The sequence below is a fragment of the Channa argus genome, chromosome 16 (assembly GCF_033026475.1).
Source record: "Channa argus isolate prfri chromosome 16, Channa argus male v1.0, whole genome shotgun sequence".
NCBI classification, from domain to species: Eukaryota; Metazoa; Chordata; class Actinopteri; order Anabantiformes; family Channidae; genus Channa; species Channa argus.
In genome coordinates this window covers 12,894,282-12,913,541 of record NC_090212.1, presented here as the reverse complement: position 1 = coordinate 12,913,541, position 19,260 = coordinate 12,894,282, and the positions used below count along the sequence as shown (strand labels likewise).

The following is a 19,260-nucleotide window of genomic DNA, read 5'->3' as shown; positions in this document are numbered from 1 at the left end:
AACATATTCTGAGATTGTTGTAATGATTATTTATTGTTTTTAAAGATAAAATAATATATAGGAAATAACAAAAAACCTTGTTCAGTTCAGTACAGTCCAGGGCACTGCTGCGTCAGCTGTATGACAGAAGTCCAATAATCTAAATTTCATGACTTTTAATTTACTTTGATATTGTAAACTATACTTGAGCATTTGCTACATGCTTTATCACTTGAAGACACCATTTTTGATATTCAGCAAGGTCACATAATCCCATTTAACTAAGTTATTGATAAGAACTTAATCAGCTGCTAACTGTGGCCCTATGTTATGTTTTTGAATTCTCACAGGAAATCCAGCAGCTGCATCTGAAAACTTAGGGGGGATTTCAGGTCACAGCAGGTGAAATGAGAAAAAGAAATGTCTCAATTAACTAGTGACTAGATAAATGCATGGTTTGCTGGTAAGCAAAGCTGTAAGTGTTTCAAAATTTAAACATGTTACCTAACGCGACCATTGAAAAGACAGACATTGGTGTAAAGATAATGCAGAATACTGTACAACAGAGCAGAGATTGGGGGGGATTGGAGCAGTTTTGAGAACTGTGTGAAGTTCATTTGGGTTTTTCTTGCTAAAGAGGATAGGTCAATACCAGCAGTTTGTTTTACAGATTTGTATAAACTGTTTGCTCATTAGCTGGAGCTTGTTTAACGACCAGCTGCATCCAATCCTATACTAGCTGTACTTCTACTAATGTCTACCAGTGAACAGCCATCGTGCTGCTGTATGTTTAAATATTCAGTGTTTTTTATGGCAGCAAACTGTGTAAGCTGCAGTGTTCTCCCGTAACGTAAAGCAATGACACTTTGAAACCACTTTGAACTGGCTTATCTTCTCTCCACTCATGTAACAGCTACCCTGTTGCTTAGTTTGTTGTTTTTACCTGTAAATACAGACACTTGGTCTTATCAGTACAATAAGATATGCTAAGTAAAGTGCGTGGTCAACGATCCACGTTAGTGACCTCTGAGGCCTATTAGCTCTGGCATGCAGCCTAATTTCACGGTGTGACCCCTGCTGCTGCACAGACACGCTCACACAGAAAAACCAGTACGACTCCCGCAAATGTCTGTCTGCCTGTCTACTAGTGATCAATGTGTCCTTTGAATGAAGCACCAGTAAAGGGGGTTGAAGGAGGACAATGGGTGAGCGAACACAGGACCCAGATGATAAACAGAGAGTTGGGGTGAGAAGGAAAGAGATGAGGAAGGTGGGAATGCAGTGATGGATGGATGTTCATGGAGAGAGATGGCTGGATAAGCCAAATCGTAAGGTTTTATGTAGAGTCAACTTCAACATTAGAAACACTTCTTTTCCTTCTATGCTCATTTCTCATTACTTTTAAAAACGTCTGGGTTCCTATTCATATATTCAGTATATAATGAATTAAATAGTGTAACAAGAGAATGTATTCAATTAGTAGCACTAAATATTCCACACACAATAATAAATTATAATGATACCTACATTATAATACTATATTAAATGTATATTTAGTTATCATTTTTAAAAATAATTAGCTAGGTTTAAATAAGGTTATAGGGAACCACCACTACTCTTAAATAGGGTGATGTGCTAACTTCACAAAGGCCAAGTCAAGCTAGTTTTTTAAGTATAAATAAATAAATGCAAGAATATAACAATCTGTTATTAAAAACTGAATGACACCATGTCATTCAGTTTTTAATAACAGATTGTTATTAAAAGGCAGATCGAATAAACACTACAGTACCAATAGTGACATCTGTATATCCTATTTTCAAAAAGGCATACTATAGTCATATGTGGACAAAGGAGGCTTGAGGGCTACACTGGAATGTATTTCTGATGTCTGATTACACAAAGTCTGCTCTGCAGATTAAGATATAAGTGAACTCTATTTTATGTAGTTTCCCCCTGCTTTTGTCTTATGCTGAACAAAGCCAACCACCCTCTGACCCCAAGTCTATGTAATTCACAAATATGAGTGTGACTGATCATCTCATGTAATTCTCATAACTGTTGGACTTTTAATGTAAACAAACTTGTATCTTTGTAAAGACATTTATAGCTAAAAGTAAGAGATCGCCCAAGGCCACAAAGGCTTAAAGTATCAACAAAACATCACATAATATGGATTTGAGAGAAAACAAAAAGATGAGGGGAAGAAGGTCTGGGAAAGCCCTCTGCCCCGTCTGTCTCCAGCCAGTCTACTTCAACATCTGGAGCTCACATCAGCCCTCATCTAGTGCTAGAGACTAGGGAAGAGAGGAGGAAAGAAGAAAAGGGCAAGACAAATATATATATATATTTGTGTGTGTGTGTGTATATGTATGTATGTGTATGTATGTATGTATAGTCACACACACACACAAATACAAAAGCACAGAGAAGGTTTATGTGGTTGTCTATGACAAAATTTAAAAATACTTTTGTTTTTCTGAAAAGACCAACAAAATTTAAAAATACTTTTGTTTTTCTGAAAAGACTAACCTTTATATCTTTCCTTAAATAATGCAGCCGTAACTGTGTTTTTGTTCATACATCTGTGTTTGTGGTAGGTGTGTTATGTTGTGTTGATAATTTTCCAGTGATCAGCCTCAATGCAGTGCAGAGAAAGCATGAACACTTGATGAGCTTCTGTGGCGAAACTCTGTGTGGCAGGAAATAGAACAACCTGTGATCTCTTTGCAAAAACACTAATGGAAAACCTCACTCAGATAAAAAAAAAAAAACGGGTGTGTGTGCACAAAAACACGAGTGAGTGTGTGTGTGTGTGTGTGTGTGTGTGTGTGAATACAGCTGAGTGGAGACTTTAAAAACCTTTTCATATGCTGCTACTTAAAACAAAGGACATGTCAAATTTATTGTTGACATGTGGGCTTTTCTCATTGTTTCTCTAGTGTTTTAAATGTTGTTTGTGTGTGTGTTTGTTTGTTTTTATGAGCATTTGTTGCTTGTTCCTGATTTTACAGTGCTTTAGGACACAGACCTAAAAGTGCTAAAGAAATAAAGCCTATGATTATCAATCCATTATCTTCAACCACTGATCCTGTTCAGGGTTGTGAGGGGGCTGGAGCCTATTAAAGCTGTCACTGGGTGGAGGCGGGGGTATACCCAGGACAGGTGGACAGTCTATCTCAGGGCCAACAAAAACAGACATACACAGACAGACAACCATGTCCATATTCACACCTACGGACAATTTAGAGTCACCAATTAACCCAACATAGTTGTCTTTGGACTGTGGGAGGAAACCGAAGTACACAGAGGAAACCCCCAAGCACGGGAAGAACATGCAAACCTCAAACAGAAAGTCTGCAGCCAACTAGGGACCTTCTAGCTCTAAGGCGGCAGTTCCAGTCAAGTCTACCAGATTGGATGGTTGTCTGCTTTTTTTAACTCTATCCAACGGTTTTCAATGCTATTGAAGCCTGGAGGGCCAGGCTGCGGGAACAGTGTTCCTCTCCTTATAGGCATTTTTTTTCTGACCACTCAAACCTGTGCGAATTATGACCAAATAATTCAACTGTGGCGTCATCAGGCCACTTATTCTCACTATGTTAGTTCACATTTTCGTCAGCATGCACAAAGCTTGCTGCCTCATGTCTAGAAGTAATCAATGAGTTCCTGCATGTTTTTCTCCCAAACAGTGCAGACTACGCTTTACATTTAAGATGTGGACTTCAATTCCAGTTGCCGCTAAAGACTTTGTCAGGTCTCCATTTGTTTTTGATTCGTATGTAGCTCTCAAGCAAGTTTACTGGTGCGTCTTTAAGCTATTGTTCTCTGTCTTCCAGTTCTTGGAAGAGTCTTTAGGTTTCTTCCAGTTCTGGATTATGGTCTTTGCAGTTGGTTCTGTCATCCCTAAATGCTTTGAATTATTTTTATATCCCACTCCAGATTTATAAACGTTTACCAGTTTCATTTTTCAGGTCCTCTGAAAGCTGTTTTCCTGATCCCAATGTTTTTGTTGCTCTCAGCAAAGTGCTTTAGGCTGCCTCTGGAGATCTACCTACTTGCACATTTAAAGTACAAGCCCAATTTAACACACCTGGTGCTACTTATCAAGCTGTAAGTGTTAGCAGTCTTCTTTAAAGATAAGACACCAGAAAGTCTTATCAAGGGGGGGTTGCAATCTTTTTCACTGATTGACATTATTTATTATTCTTGATCATTTTTACTTCTGATAATAAAGGAACATCTCTACTAGCTGAATGTGCAAAAATTATGCTGATGAAAAAAAAAATTCTTTGTTTTATATTTTTTGCCATTTCAATGTAAGTGATGCAAATTTTTTCAGCTCATCTGTTCCTGTACATGAATGGTGGGTACCTTGTGAAGTTTTTGAAAGTATATGCTTAAGATTTACTGATAGAAGTATAAATGCAACGAACATCTGCTTTTGCAACAATTAACTCAAGAACCACAAACTTTCCTTTACAGATAGCAGTTGAGACTTCCCTTACAAATGTGCGAACAGTCAAGATCACAAACCGTAACCTTTTCACAACACTTGGTATTTTTTTCAACCTGAAAGCACCATTCTAGTTGTAGAATTTGAGCTATATTTGGTTTAACAGCTGATATAAGATTAAAATAATCATCTCTACTGTGGAAGCATTTTTTAGATGCTGCTTAATTGCTCAGCTTTATAATAGAGTGATGCTATAGATTTATAGTTTGCTGCTCTGGTGGCAAATATATTATACATGGAGCAGTGGCCTAAGTGTTAAGACAATTACTGGAAATATTGAGTTGAACTGTTTAACTCAGACCGTAAATGGCACTGTTGAAAAAACCGCTATCCACCTAGTCTTCCCAGCATTTTTTTGTTCTTCTTTTATCAATTTTTAGTTTGACCCTAGTTTCTGGTAACTGTGTACGGTTAGTTGTCTTAGATAATAAGCCACAGTGACTGATTTAAGTGTCTTGTTTTTAAAGTTGCTCAGATAGTCAGAGATCAGATCTCTGACTAAAATTTTTCTTGAGAATAGAAAGTAAAATTTTTAGAGTTATGTCCTACCTTTGTAAAAATTATGTCTTTGTTCAAATTATGCTCGCGTCATACTTGTATTTAATAGAACTAACTGAGTCAACAGTTGGAAAATTAATTAAACAAAACAATAGACCAGTCTACCGCTATGCGTGTGCGTGCGCGTGTGTGTGAGCAGGGGTGGGGGAGTCACAGGGATGTTCTTGACTGTGTCATCTCCAGCAGCTGTTTCCCTCAAACCCTGCCTCACCCACTCCTCCACCTCCCACCCCACCGCCTCACAATGAAACCAATACAAAGGAACAGGAAGTGCCTCCCGTTAACTGGGGCCCAATCAAAGCCATCATTATTCCAGTGTCAGAATCTTTACAGGAAATAGCTTCTCAGAAAATATGCCAGCTGTGCAGGGAGTGTGGTATTATTGTCTCATAGGTCTGTACTTTCTTCCCTTATCAGTCACTGCTGACAAAAGGACACATAGATCCATCTCAACCACGTGCAGCACACTGTCACTGCTGTGCATTCACAAGGCAAGCCAAGCACTGTGTTCTCTGTGGCTGGGGTGGTTGTTGTACTCAATGTGAAAAGAGCTCCCCTGCTGTGTCTGCTCCAGCTTCTTCAGTTCCCATCCTGAGCCAAGCAATTGTCTTTTTAAAATCCTACAAGTAGCGCTGCACCCGGAGAGCACACAGATGCGGAGGTACATACATGATCACACACACACACACACACACACACACACACACACACACACACACACACACACACACACACACACACACACACACACACACTCACACACACACACACCAATCTTTGCCCTGCTGATCCTGCATCTGTAAGAGCTCTGCTCAGATTACAGCAAAAAGAGTGGTTCAGGTGAAGCCTAACATTTGCCAGATGCTGCGTTAAAGTCACCAGGAGGTTAGCCTAACATTGGTGTGTTGTTGTTGGTTGAGGAGGCTGGAATCATCTACCTCCCTAAAAAAAAAAAAAAAAAGGGTGTGGGGGGCACACATCTGGTGTGAAGAGAAAGGTAATTTATGAGCATTATCTTAAACAAGCGTGAATAACAGCATTGATGCTCTTTGCTTATCTTTGATATTTGAACAACAGAACAGAACTTTAATCCTCAGATTGATTAGTTTTGCAGCTGAAAAGAAGCTTCCCCATTTATCTGATCTTCAGTTTGTCCTCTGTAATCTCTCTGTTTCTCCAAGGCCTTGCAGACGTCTGGAGGACAATAATTAACTCAGTCACTTGGCGTTGACACAGGTGAGCACTACCCAGCTTGTTAAACTGTCATTTTAGGCCTGTTGTGATGTGAATGAAAACACTCACACACAGAGAGAAATTTGATTGACCACTATCATCACAGCTTGTCTGTCACATCTGACTGACTGAATTAACTCTGATTATTTATCTTAAAAAAAATCATTTAACACTTGTGACTTTTGTGCATACAATGCAGAGTCATGGTGATTTCTATCGTTTTACTACCAATTCTCACTTCTGAAGCTCAGTTTTGTCAGGCTTATCTCTTGTGTTGGCCAGAGGAGCTGCTCTGTGTCCTTCACTGTGGGGTTTATCAGTAGTGTTTGAAGTGCTTGTCTTTATCTGAGCTCACTGTGTTGGGGTCATCAGACTGACCCAGTGGTCTCTCTCTCTCCATTCACAATTTAACTCTCTCCCTATTTTCCAAGGTTTGACATCTTCATTTAGGCTACGCTATGTTTTTAAAACGATTGTCTATGATGTCGTCTTTTATATTTTTGCCTTTGTATTTATACATACAGAGACAGGAAACAAAGCGAGAGGGTGATGACCTATGACGAAGTTTCCTGCCTCAAACTGACTAGAAACATTGTAGGTTTCTATGACAGTGTTCAGACCGAAAATAGCTATTTAAAAAAGTGCAAGTGGCTGCGCTGGTGTGGGTGTACTTTTGCAGGGAGAATACAAAATGTGGTTTAAGATGGCCACAACAATGCACAGCAGTGTTTTAAATCATTGCTGTGACTGCTGTAGTTACAGGTAGACATCTAAGAGACACTAAAACTACAAATTTCTGCATACTATAAAGTGAGAAATGAGTTGACTTTTTTTATTTGGGGGAAATAAACTATGTTTTAAAGTTTGCTCAAATTCTTCAATCATTATTTTCCTTGCAGAGTTTTTCTTTCCAACTCGTTTCTTGTTTGTGAGAACCTTTCTTCTGAGGGCCCTACTGCAGTGAAGGAAAACACATTTTTAGAAATCTTGAGTGGCTTTGACCCTTTACGTTGGCCAGACCCTTAACTTAGTGGTGCAAGAATATTTTCAGTAAATTACAGAGTAGCCAGAGAATGTTCGCAGGAAAAGTCCATAGTACATTACACACAGACCAGATATGGCTAACCAGAGATAGGCAATTCCTGGTGTCATTCTGTTTGGGCGTGACTCATGCTTCTGTTACTTAAGCTTTAGTTAAAAAAAAACAAACAAAAAAAAACAGCACCTAACACAGATTATTATAAAATTTATAAGCATCAGGTATGATGGGTGGGGGCTGGTCTCTGAACAAAAACAACAATATATTTTCAACCCCCACAGTGAACAATAAACACACCAGAGCATTAAAACTTCAGTGACATAATGTATTTATGATGGTTTCACACAGAAAGTCCAATTACAGCTCAGCGCATAATGCCCAGCTGAACATGGCAATGCAGAGCTGACCAGCTGGCAGACTGTCCATTTTCCTTGAGTCTTTATGTCTATGATATAATGCTGTGCAGGTCACAGCACATGGATGGAAGCCACTTCAGTGGAAGAGAGCTGGTGTATATTGGAGAGGATGGGGTGGGGGAGGGCATAAAAGTCATATCCATACAGATACCTACAAAGTGACAAAGCATTAAAATCAATAAGTCTATGACCAGCAGACATTGTGAGATATAGTGTGGTAGCAAGACCAGAGCGTGCGTTGTGATTGTTTAGTTACAATGCTTGGTAGTATGTATAAGAGCTTTTAATCAGCTCCCTGAGAGCCAGACCTCTCTGCCCCCTCCATCTGGAGGACTCCACCAGGGGTGACCAAGAAGAGGCACCACTGACCCAGATTTGGAAAGAATAAGTGTGTGCGTGTGTGTTTGTGTGAGCGTGTGTGTGTGTGTTTGAAGGGGGTAGAGGACAGATGAGAGACGTGTTAAAAGAATACACTGTCAGTGACAGAAGGAGAAAGTCACTGCTGTGGCTCATCTAAGATTTCAGGGACCCACTTGACCTAGAAACACATGACACACACACAGGTGCAGAAATACCCACCAGGGACCAAATGGCCTCTGTGTGTCTGTGTGAAGCCTGACCAGCTGAACCCCTGCAGCAGCAGCCCCAGCACCATACTCCTCCTCTCAATCCCTCGTTCTTTTGCCATCTCTTTTTCCTTTCCTGTCACTCATGTTCAAGTCTCTCCTACAGTCATTTTCCACTTTAACATTTTCTGCTTGTCTCAGCCTTTTGTCTTCACTGGACTGATCAAGCATACAATTTCCGCTTTGTGTCTATCTTGCTTCCCACAGCCATGTTGTCTCTTCATAGAATCGCACGAGAAGTTGGCTCTGTGGACAATGTGAAGAGGGAAATTTGTCCTTGATTACCTTGTGTGCAAATTGGACCGACATTTTTTTAAAATATCACCTGTCCTCATATATTGCAACTCATATATCATATATCATCATAGTAATTGGTCATTAGCAGTTGGTGAGTTTTGTGTTTGGTTCTTTGCCATTATGTATCTTCTTCCAACTCAACTTCTGCTCCATATAAGCATTTAGATGCAGTCAGTTGTAGTTAGGAGCAGTTTATCAACCAAACACTTTAAAGCAACATACAAGCAACACTCTGTGTGGCGTCTATAGGCCCATAATGTCCTTAATAATAGGGTCAACTTTCCACTTCAAGTGAGTTTAAAGTGTATTTACCATAAATGTCCTGCTTGCAAACAGCGGCAAGAACAAAGATTACACAAGGGTATTTGCAATTATTATAGTCATCATCTTTTAGTCATCTGTAAATAGTTGAGTAGGCCTTGATTTTGGTTAGGATTAAGGCTGTAGCTCCAAATTAAGAGGGTTCAAGACTAGATGTGGATCACACTCATTCTTCCCTGGCAATAAGGAGACAACAAGTGGACACAGCCAGTTTGTCTCTGTGCTGTCTGCAGATGCTCATTCTGGTGTTTATTTGCATTTTTGAAAACAGAGGAATTGCTTTAGCAGAGAGCTTACACTCCGCAGTGCTTCCATTAATGGTCATCCAACAGGGGACTACAGCAGCAAGACTGTTGTCGAATCCAGGGTGGTTTATTCCAGGTCTTTGTGCTTCAGATGTATCTGTATAAGCTACTCGGATATGTGTTAGTAAAAGAGGAACATACATAATTTCAATTCAGAAGCTGTCACATGTTGTTGGAGAGAGTTGATGGAAGGTGTTGTGACTAACCAGATCACACTCGCCTACACCAACTGGCCCCAGCCACCATCACCAAGTCAGTCCTTAATTATGCTTACGCAAACCCAGATGTCTACACTCAGTGAAATAGCTGCAGAATAAACGGACTGTTCCCGTCAGGGTCGAAGAAAATGACAAAACAATAGCATGACCAGCAGCTGGCAGCCTCTCCATGTGCCTAGATGCTCTGAAATTTCTAGTCACCTTGTTTTGGTCCTATGTGTGGCCATGGGCTTTATGGCCTTCTGTGGTTTGTGTCCCACGTCCTACTGTATATAGTTGTATTGCCTCGATCTATTCCTGCCTGGAGGTGCCGGAAAAATATTTCCACCCAAGGACATGGATAACTACATGATAACAGTACAGTTCCCACAATTGGTTTCCACTGTATTATCAAACTACAGCCTTATGTTACTAAGCCCTGCAAAGTAATAGACATTTAGGTGCATTTTACCTCCAATCATAACATTAGCAAATATTGTCGATACATTTTACTTAGTGTGTGCACATCCCCAGGGATCTTACTGATTATAGAGTGGTGATAGATTTCTGGCTTGATGCATGAGGTGCCTTCAGATCTACAAATCAAGTATAATGAATAAATGAATAAATCATGTTGCAAACGCAAATAAAAAGTGGCCAGTACAAACTAACAGTGTGCATAGAATGTCGTGTTACTGCCTGGGTCACTAGGGACAAAAGCTTGCAATCTGTAGACTGTTCAAAGCTGACAGAGAAGACTGAAGCGTCTTTGATGGAGGACAAACCCACACAAAGAATTAAGTTCCACTGTGTTTCTTTACACTTAATTATCCTCCCAAGATGGGTCTGCACTTGTGGAAGAAAAAGATACCCCTCTGTACAACACTGCCACTCCACATGGTGGTTTACCCCCTCTGTGTCCCCATCTCCCAGCTTCTTCCTGTCTCCTCTCTCACAGGATGACCCTCATTGCTTTACACTCTGTTCTGATGTTGTCTTTTATGTTTAGAGAAGTGTTTAAGGGGCAAAAAAAGACAGAGATTCAGACCCTACAGGTAAGGAAACACACATCTGTCAGTAAGGTGGTAGTAGCATTAGTAGTATTTAGCTGTCAATAATATCTAAAGGATTGAAATTTAATTGAGATAGTGTGAAGTAGAGAGGGGAAGGGAGAGAGGGGGGAGTGCTAATTATGCATGGCGATTGTTGATGGCTTGATTGTCTGCGTCCAGCTGCACGGAGGAGCGGGGAGAGGGAGAGGGAGGGCGGAGAGAGAGGCAGACTCACTGACGCCAGGCTCGGAATTCTCCCATCCATTGAAAGAGAGACCCGATTGTGTCCGGGGCCTTTCCGACAAGCACCTGATCCCTGCCCAGACACACTGCTGTGTGTTTGCGCGCGTGTGTGTGTTTCGCACAGATTTACGCATTGGCCAGTCTGCAGACTGAGCATTTGAGGGAAATAATTTGTATGTCCTAGAAATAGTTCATAGCTTCTAAAAGGGAGAATTTACGAAGATACTTATTTTGGATCATCTAAATCGAATTGCATAATTTTCTTCCATGTAATCCTAACAACCGCATTGCGCCCTGCCCCAGCTGTTTGCCCAGTCTGCCAATACAAGTCATTATTTTCCCACCGGAACTGCGAAATTTAAGGCAATATTTGTCCTCCTGTTGACTTGTTTAAGAAATATAAGGTCAAAGTCTTGTTTTGATACTCCGCACAGCTCACACAAAATATCTCTAAAATAGCACTGGAACCAAGTCTCTCACGGTTAAATTTTGTGCCTTGGATTGGAGGGGGGGGGTATGATTGCTAGGAGAAAGGCAGTGACTTGAACATCTGTTAAACCTCTATATAATGGAGAGGATAAAACCAGCCGTGCGCATTCATTTAAAACCAACAAATGAAGATAAGAATGACTTCAACTTACTCACCATTCTGAAATAGTGTTTTATATTCTACCATCTCTTCTAGTAGTGTGTGACGTAATGCAATGTCAATTTCGCCGACGGCCTCGCCAAGATTATAAACCCATTTACCCTAAAATGGATTGTACAAATCCTCAGTGCTGAGTGGGTGAGACTTCCAAAGTGGTTGCAAAATGCCTTGAACATGCACAGGCTACCATTCTGGCACCCACGGGCCGTTGAGCAACGTCTGTCTCTAACTACTGTACAAAACTACACCGTGTCATCTTAACATTGGAGAGCTAACTTGTCCCGCTTTAATAGTGATCGTGTCATCCTGTACAATCCTTTCCCACCACTTTTCATAAAGGGATTTGTCTCTAATACATTGGCTTATTAATCATTACACAATTTCTGGAGTATTTGGAAATGTTTTCCTCTTAATTTCTTTGAGTGCAACACTAGGAGGGGAACGTGAGGGCGTATGTTCATGTCCGTGACTGACAGACTTGTTCATCCAATTGGAAATCTGAGCGCCTCAGCTTCTCTCCCCTCTGGTGGTGGACGGGGGAGGGCGGGCCGTCTGCCAAAGAGGGGAGTGCGCGTCGGGGTGAATGGATGACGTCGGGAGGCTGGCGCCAGCATGTCTGGGACTGGCGCGTTAGATCAACACAGCTGGGCCGGGATAGGACACACAGCTGGCTCAGGCTTGCATTCCTCCACAAAACAGGATTGTGAGAAAAGGGAAAATAAGACCCAAATAGGAGCAGAACGGGACGCACTTTGATGTAAACTAAAAGACAGCAACATTTGGAATTGTTGAAATATAATTTTCTATAAATCACTTTCACCCAGAGGAGATTAGATTTGGGCAGAACATTTAAATCAACTGTTAGGTGATTTAGAAACACGCAATGAGGCAACTGGCGTAGCCATATAAGCTACCAAAACTTAAATTAGGATCAGGAAGTTCATCTACATCAGTTTACCGATTACTCATAAAATGTTTTAGTGTTGTGGAAATAAGTTGATTGCTACTGACCTTTTACCCATATTAAGCTTGTATTATATTTTCAGTATCGTACAGTATGTACATGTTTGGCTGTAGTGTTTCCTAATGTAAACACGTATACTGCCGTGGAATGTAAATAAACCCATCAGGTTACATTAGGTGAGTCTGGTGTATATATTTTTAAGGAATTGATTCTCTTGAGATTTCAGATAAAATTATTAAGCTCAACTCAGGTATGGGCTCATTAACACTTTCTAAAATGATAATTACTGGGGCCCCTACTTGAGAAAACCTTGATACGATGACAAAGTATGGTATAACTAATCTAAAACAGGGTTACAACTTCATAAAAATCAGACTTTCTCCATTTCCAGGTAGAAGATTTCCTCTGTTTACCAGATATTCTTTTGGAGCTTGCAATGGCTTCTACTTTCATATCTATTTCAAATAAATAAAACCACCTGAAAGAGGTAGCTAATTGATTGGCAATGCCCCGCAGGTATCCCAGCCTAATTTCCTCATTCTTTCCACAAGGTGTCAACAGCCAATGAGAATCGATCTGCTCTTGTCTTTGATCAATCGGAACTCGATGCGAGAAAGTGGGCGTCAGCGGGCGCGCAGTGTATAAAACCGCTACGTCTCTGTGACGGGGCTGTCGCTTTTCAGGACACAGAAAAGGAGATTACGAGAGGGCGAAGCCGTCATCCACTGACACTCAAACATCGCCGTCCCTTTTTTTAAATTGTGGTTTCCTGCCTGTTTTCACCATGAAAGCCATCAGTCCCGTCCGCTCAGCGAGGAGCTGCTACAAGGCCGTGTGCTGCATTTCGGAGCAGAGTCTCGCCATCAGCCGGAATAAACACTCGTGTCTGGAGGAGCCTGTGAGCGCCCTGTGCGACATGAACGACTGCTACTCCAAGCTGAAGGAGCTGGTGCCAAGCATCCCGCAGAACAAATCCGTCAGCCAGGTGGAGATCCTGCAACATGTGATTGACTACATCTTCGACCTGCAGATCGCGCTTGAGACGGACGACACGGCCGCTCCGGAGATGGTTTTGTCAATCAAGGTGAGAGATGCGGGCTGCAGAGTGGACTGATGCTTGTCCTTCAACATCCTCACACACCGACAAAACAGCACCTTTTCTGCAGCGTTTTGCACAGCGGATCAGTGTCTTGATATGGGAACTAGATGACATTTTCATTTACAACTCCCAAGTCCATGTTGTGTGTGAAGCTGGCATGGTTTGAAACCCAACGTTCATGTTCAAAAGCTGTATTTATTCTATGATTGTGATACAGTAGATGTTGTTCTCTCCTGTGAGATATTATGGGGGAACATTTAAGATAATGTCTTGCCACCTTCTCAGACTCCTTTTCTGCTCTCCATTTAGACTGCAGATCTCACTCGCAATTTCACCAAAGAAGAAGGTCGGCTGTGCCTCTAGAATGACACCGACAAAGTATGGTATGTACTTGTTTTGCTTTTCTAATGAAAATGCTCATAAGTTAATATGAAAAATTGATAAAAGTGTTTGGAAACAAGCCTTTATCCTGCATTTCCAGGGCACTTGCTCAAAATTACAATGCTGTATTTGCAAACTTTAAAAAGCATTATTCAACATGTAGCTTTGACTACCAAAAGGAATAGTGTGGGCATTGATGTGCTGGCATACGAAGGTTTTCTACAAGTCACATTCACTAGGGTTGCCAGTTTGACCAGCCAGTGAATGTGTAGCAGCGCATTCATTGCTATCTGCCTGGGGTTAATCAAAGTTCCATGCTAGGCGCCAGTCTGTCTGCTCCCCTCTGCTGGGAGGGGGGGAGGGAAGGAGGGAGGGAGAGATCTGACTTCACTTTTCTTCCTTTCTCTCCATGCAGGTGCAGGGAAACACATGTCTCCACTTCACTCCGGGCAAGAGGACAAGAGGGACAGAAAGGGTGGGATAGGTATTTGAAAGAGTGAAGGAGGAGGAGGGAGGTGGAGAGCTCGAAGAAAGAAAAGACAGAAAAAAGTGGACTGTTTCCTAGATGAGTGGGAATCAACAGTAGTGTGTGAGCAGGAAAACAGAGACTCATTCTTTGGCCCCTGGACAGACAAATCAACACACCAAAGATGTGTGAAAGCAACCAGCTTTTTATGCTCCTTTAAAAAAAACGGGATTCCCCATAGAAGTAGAAATGCTTTTATTTTCCTTTTCGTGTTTCATTCCAAACAAGACTTTTGTGGGTCTAACTCACACAACTTGAATTCTTACACAAGTGTCACAGCAGATTATTATTCCTGCCTTTTTCACCCCCTGGTCTGTTTTCTAAAGGAGACTGTTACAACTTCTTACAAATGTGTACATGTCTGCAGTGGGTATGTCAGTTGAGTAATTTTGGATATTGTTTTGTTTTTTCTGAATGGGAGTTTGGATTTTTGGGGGGTATAATCAGAACTCTACACTAGAGTTAATTGTAAATGTTTGTAGGGATTGTGTTATTTCTACAGACTATGCAGTGAGTTTCATAAACTCTTTAATATAAAATTTGCTTTCTATGTATGTTCTTATGTAATTAAATAAAAACTGATGTGAAACTATTTGTCAGGCATGTAGTATTTGAAATGGGGCAAAAAATTAGTATGAACTACTGTGTGCTGCAGACGATAAGCGTGATGCTGACATAACTTTCTGGCTTTGGATGACAATGAAGTGCTGATACAACAGGATGTATTCAGATGAATCTTGAGGTTGAGTGGTTGGAAATCAAACAAAGGGAGTTTCCTGTGAGAACTTCTATTTTTCCAAAGAATGAGGTACCAGCAGTTTAAAGCAGCTGAACTTCCTAAAGGGTGTAAAAGAGAGGATGTTACGTGATTGTAAACCATCAAACTAACCATTGCGGTCATTCATAAGTCTTGAAAGTCAGACTACGATTTTCGAATTCACATCAATATTCATGGCACCAGATCAGCATGCATATAAATGCACTCCCTTGACCCTGGAAGCACAACATCACATTGTAGTGGTGCATTCATTCACTGTCCTATGAAAGCATTTTATAGATTTTTATTAGACCTATTGCAAGTGTTTTAACCCTTTAGTCATGGAATTAGCCTTATCGGGCCCACAGAAAATAGCAAACAGTCAAATGTCTAATGACATTTTTTGGAAAGTAGTATTACTGCACTAAACTGGTTTGAACATTGAACATATTGCTCCACCGCGTCCATTTCTCGGGAATCTCAATCAAAATGTTGGGTCTGTGTCATCTTGGCTAATTACCTAAAATTAACAACCTGTGGTGTCATTGCTTATCTATTTATTTGCAGTGAAGTAAAAAAAGGAATATCTCCAGTACCCCAAAGAGTAGGATAAACTAACCTCAGTGGGTTATAACCTTCAACCTACTGGTAACAATGAGATTGCAGCGCCATCTAGTGGTAGAAAACACACTGTACATAATTACAGATCCACAATGTGAACGCAGTAAAATTAGCTGATTTAAATCATTTTTATTATAACCATTGAAGAATTGTTTAGCTTTTGAATTTTAGAAGTGTAGTTATGTTGTTGTAGTGGTTTCCAATTATTATGCCTGGTGCCATGCACACGTTGACATACACTGAGGTCCAAAATCTGAGACCACATATGAAATCTGTTATATTTCCATGTAGATTGTAAAACAATTAGAATGTTCACATTTTTTTAAACTGTAAACTCATGGCACACATAATGGAGAGGACATTTGTTCTGTACTTTTTCTTGGTCAGACTATTAATTGTTTGAACTTGTTTGTGCAAAAGGTCAGATCTCATTAAAGCACAAAGTTCAGATGACACTGGTAAATTTGATCTACTCAGCAGAGCCATTATTATATAACTGTGACCTAAGTTTCCAAAAGAATGTTGCTTTGATAGTAAGGAAACATTCAATAGTGAATATACTATTGATCAGACCTCAAATTGTTATTCTACTTTTAAGTCTATTCTTAAAACCTTCCTCTCTGATACAGCTTATAGTTAGTTATAGTCATGCTGCTATAGGCTTAGACTGCTGGGGGACCCATCCCCCCGATGCACTGAGTTCCTTTCCTCCTCTTGTCCCTCTCTCCTCTCCTCTCAACCCACAATTATCATCAATTTATGACATTAACTCTGTGTTTTCTCCCGTAGTTGTGTTTCTCCCTCTCTGTCTCCCTCTCTCTGACCCTTTCTGCAGGTGTCCCTGGCTTTGGAGCTGTGAGTTTTCTAGTGGGCAGCTACTGGTCCTACCAAACTGCCCGATGTTTTGCTGTTGCTTTTTGTTGCTCCTCTCAACAATATCAACTCACCCCAACCGCTCAAGGCAGATGGCCGCCCACCCTGAGCCTGGTTCGGCTGGAGGTTTCTCCCATTAAAGGGAGTTTTTCCTCTCCACTGTTGCCTAGGGCTTGCTCAAGGAGGGAATTATTGGGTTTTCTCTATACATCTTTATAGTCTTTATAGTCACTTTATTCTGTAAAGTGCCTTGAGATGACTTTGTTGTGAATTGGCGCTATAGAAATAAAGTTGAATTGAATTGAATTAAACAAAGAGGAGCATTTTTACAGCATCTAATCATGGCTAGACTGAAAGTGTAATAGACTTTGCAGAATCAGACAGCCCAAAATTTATAACACTATTAGAAGATCAATATGTCAAGCTGTACTCTCAGAGAGAGAGAGAAAAAACGTTTCATATCATGTACTGAATATGCTAAATAATGAAGCAAGACGCCAATTAGCAAGTTGTCTCTGTTGTTTTGCTAATAGTTTGGCCTTGATGCTTTTTATGGCCATTGTTTAGATTGCTTTGGTGACTGACGCCTTTAAACGTGTTTCCAACTGTCCTAATGCTGCTTTGTAAGCAATTTTCTGTTGGAAACCGGAGGCACATTCATATCTAAGATGATTTGCTTCTACTTATCTGAGCAAGCCTCTGATGAATCAAACCTACCATCTGAGCCTGTTGATGGAAAAGATTATTGAGATTTGACCTTTTGTAACGAAGGACAAATATCACATGTTTGCTTACATTTGATTTCTACCTAAAATAGTGCTGTGTCTCAAATATGTGATTTCCATTTTACCTATCCAATAATCTTATGTTTAAAAATTCTAAAAAGTATTTCAAGGATTTCTGTTTTATCTCAGTTTTATCCAGAGTACACACGTGTGTACATGTGATGTGTGAAAAATGCCACACATCACACGTACACCCTCAATAATAAACAATGTGACTTTTGGATGCTAACTGTCACTGTAGACTGCAATTGAAACCTCACACCTTATGCAGTATCAGTGTGCACCACAAGATGGGACTATAGGATGTGAATGGAACAACCTTCGCTGTGATTCTCAAGGAATTCAAACACTAGTTATTTGTCCATTTTTACATCTAAGGATAAGCAAATGCATTTCAGCCAGGTCAAGAGCTGCTTTGACATAGGAATGCAATCCTTTGACCCTAAAACAAATCCAGAATGGTTTGATACCGGATAGAGTTCTGTTTGTGTGAAGTGGAGAAAAAAGAAAAGCAGGATCATGATATAATACAATAATTTCACTAGTCACATAATCGTAATACAATCAAAGAAAAACATTTCAACACTATAAACATCATGTCCATATGTGTGTATGTGACAGCAACTTTTCTACCTGTACTTTGAGGTATTTCAAACTACTTGCACTGACTAAACTCACAAAACAAAACAATACCTTGCCCTTTTAAAATCCCTTCATATTTTGGATGGATTTCAAAGAAAATCAGTAGTCAAATAATAATGCAAAAATAAAAATGACATTGTGGCCTTAATGATGTCTTTGTGTTAAGTGTACAGCTCAATTTCATTGTGCTTTACACACCTCAGCACTTGTTCCTGACCAAGCCCAATGTCTGCGAACATGGGAAAAGCATTACATTGAAAACCGTAATATGTAACAACAAAAAAAAAAACAATAGCAGGAAAGGATGGTGTTTGTGTAATTTGTTTTCATGTCTAATTTAGATCAGTGCAATATGCTGTGACACTACTAAAACAGACCAGAGAATCTTAACAAAGCATGAATCTGAATTCCCATGATGCTGGATTATGAAACACCACCAATAAGTTGCACTACACTTTTAGTTTACCAGTAAAGAGGAAGAGACAGAGGGTGGAGATGATTGTGTTGGCCTACACTATGTGGAGACAAACAAGAGACAATGATCCAATCCAGTGGAATAAGGGCAGAACTAAGAAAGTATAACATGTATCTTGCACTCAGAGCATATTTAGACTTGAAATGTAGTTCAAGTTGAGGCATGACAATAGGCCTGTGTTGGATGGAAGTTTATGTAGCCTTGGCCAGTGGGGGTCAAGTCATAAGGCTTGGGTTTGGTAGCTGTGGATGGGGGAGGGGTTGTTTTCTTTCAATATCTCCCCTGAGCCAATAAGCAAGAGTGCTACTGAATGAGTCCACTTATCATTTACAGACGTTCCCCAGTAACACCTTACACCAGGCCACAATATACTTCATCATGGCGAATACCACTTCTAATACAAACCTATGTGACGCCGCTCCATTTTGATCTATTTCTTTAAAATTATACAGGCAGTTGTTTTCTCTACATGAATACACAATATTTAAATGTATCAATTTTTAATAATTTAAACCCTACTACCCAACCCTTACCTTAAATAAATACAGGAGTGTTTCCAGAATTCAACAAAACAATTTTCTGCTATTTAAAAATACACAGTTGGTGAATGTTGCATTGTTGTACATCCTCACAGATTTTAGACCTAAGAATTGATTAAAACACACTTTTAGTAAACATAAATAATTATTAAGTTATTAATATTTTT

At 40.2% G+C, this 19,260-nt stretch overlaps 1 protein-coding gene across 1 annotated transcript; it reads left to right on the top strand.

The window, feature by feature from the left end:
- The first annotated feature begins 13,046 nt into the window (after positions 1–13,046).
- On the top strand, positions 13,047–14,993 carry id3 (inhibitor of DNA binding 3). Its single transcript, XM_067480453.1, has 3 exons — positions 13,047–13,479; positions 13,804–13,877; positions 14,291–14,993. Exons 1-2 carry the CDS (start codon positions 13,180–13,182, stop codon positions 13,855–13,857), a joined length of 354 nt encoding a protein of 117 aa, XP_067336554.1. The 5' UTR covers positions 13,047–13,179; the 3' UTR covers positions 13,858–13,877; positions 14,291–14,993.
- The last annotated feature ends 4,267 nt before the right edge of the window (positions 14,994–19,260 follow it).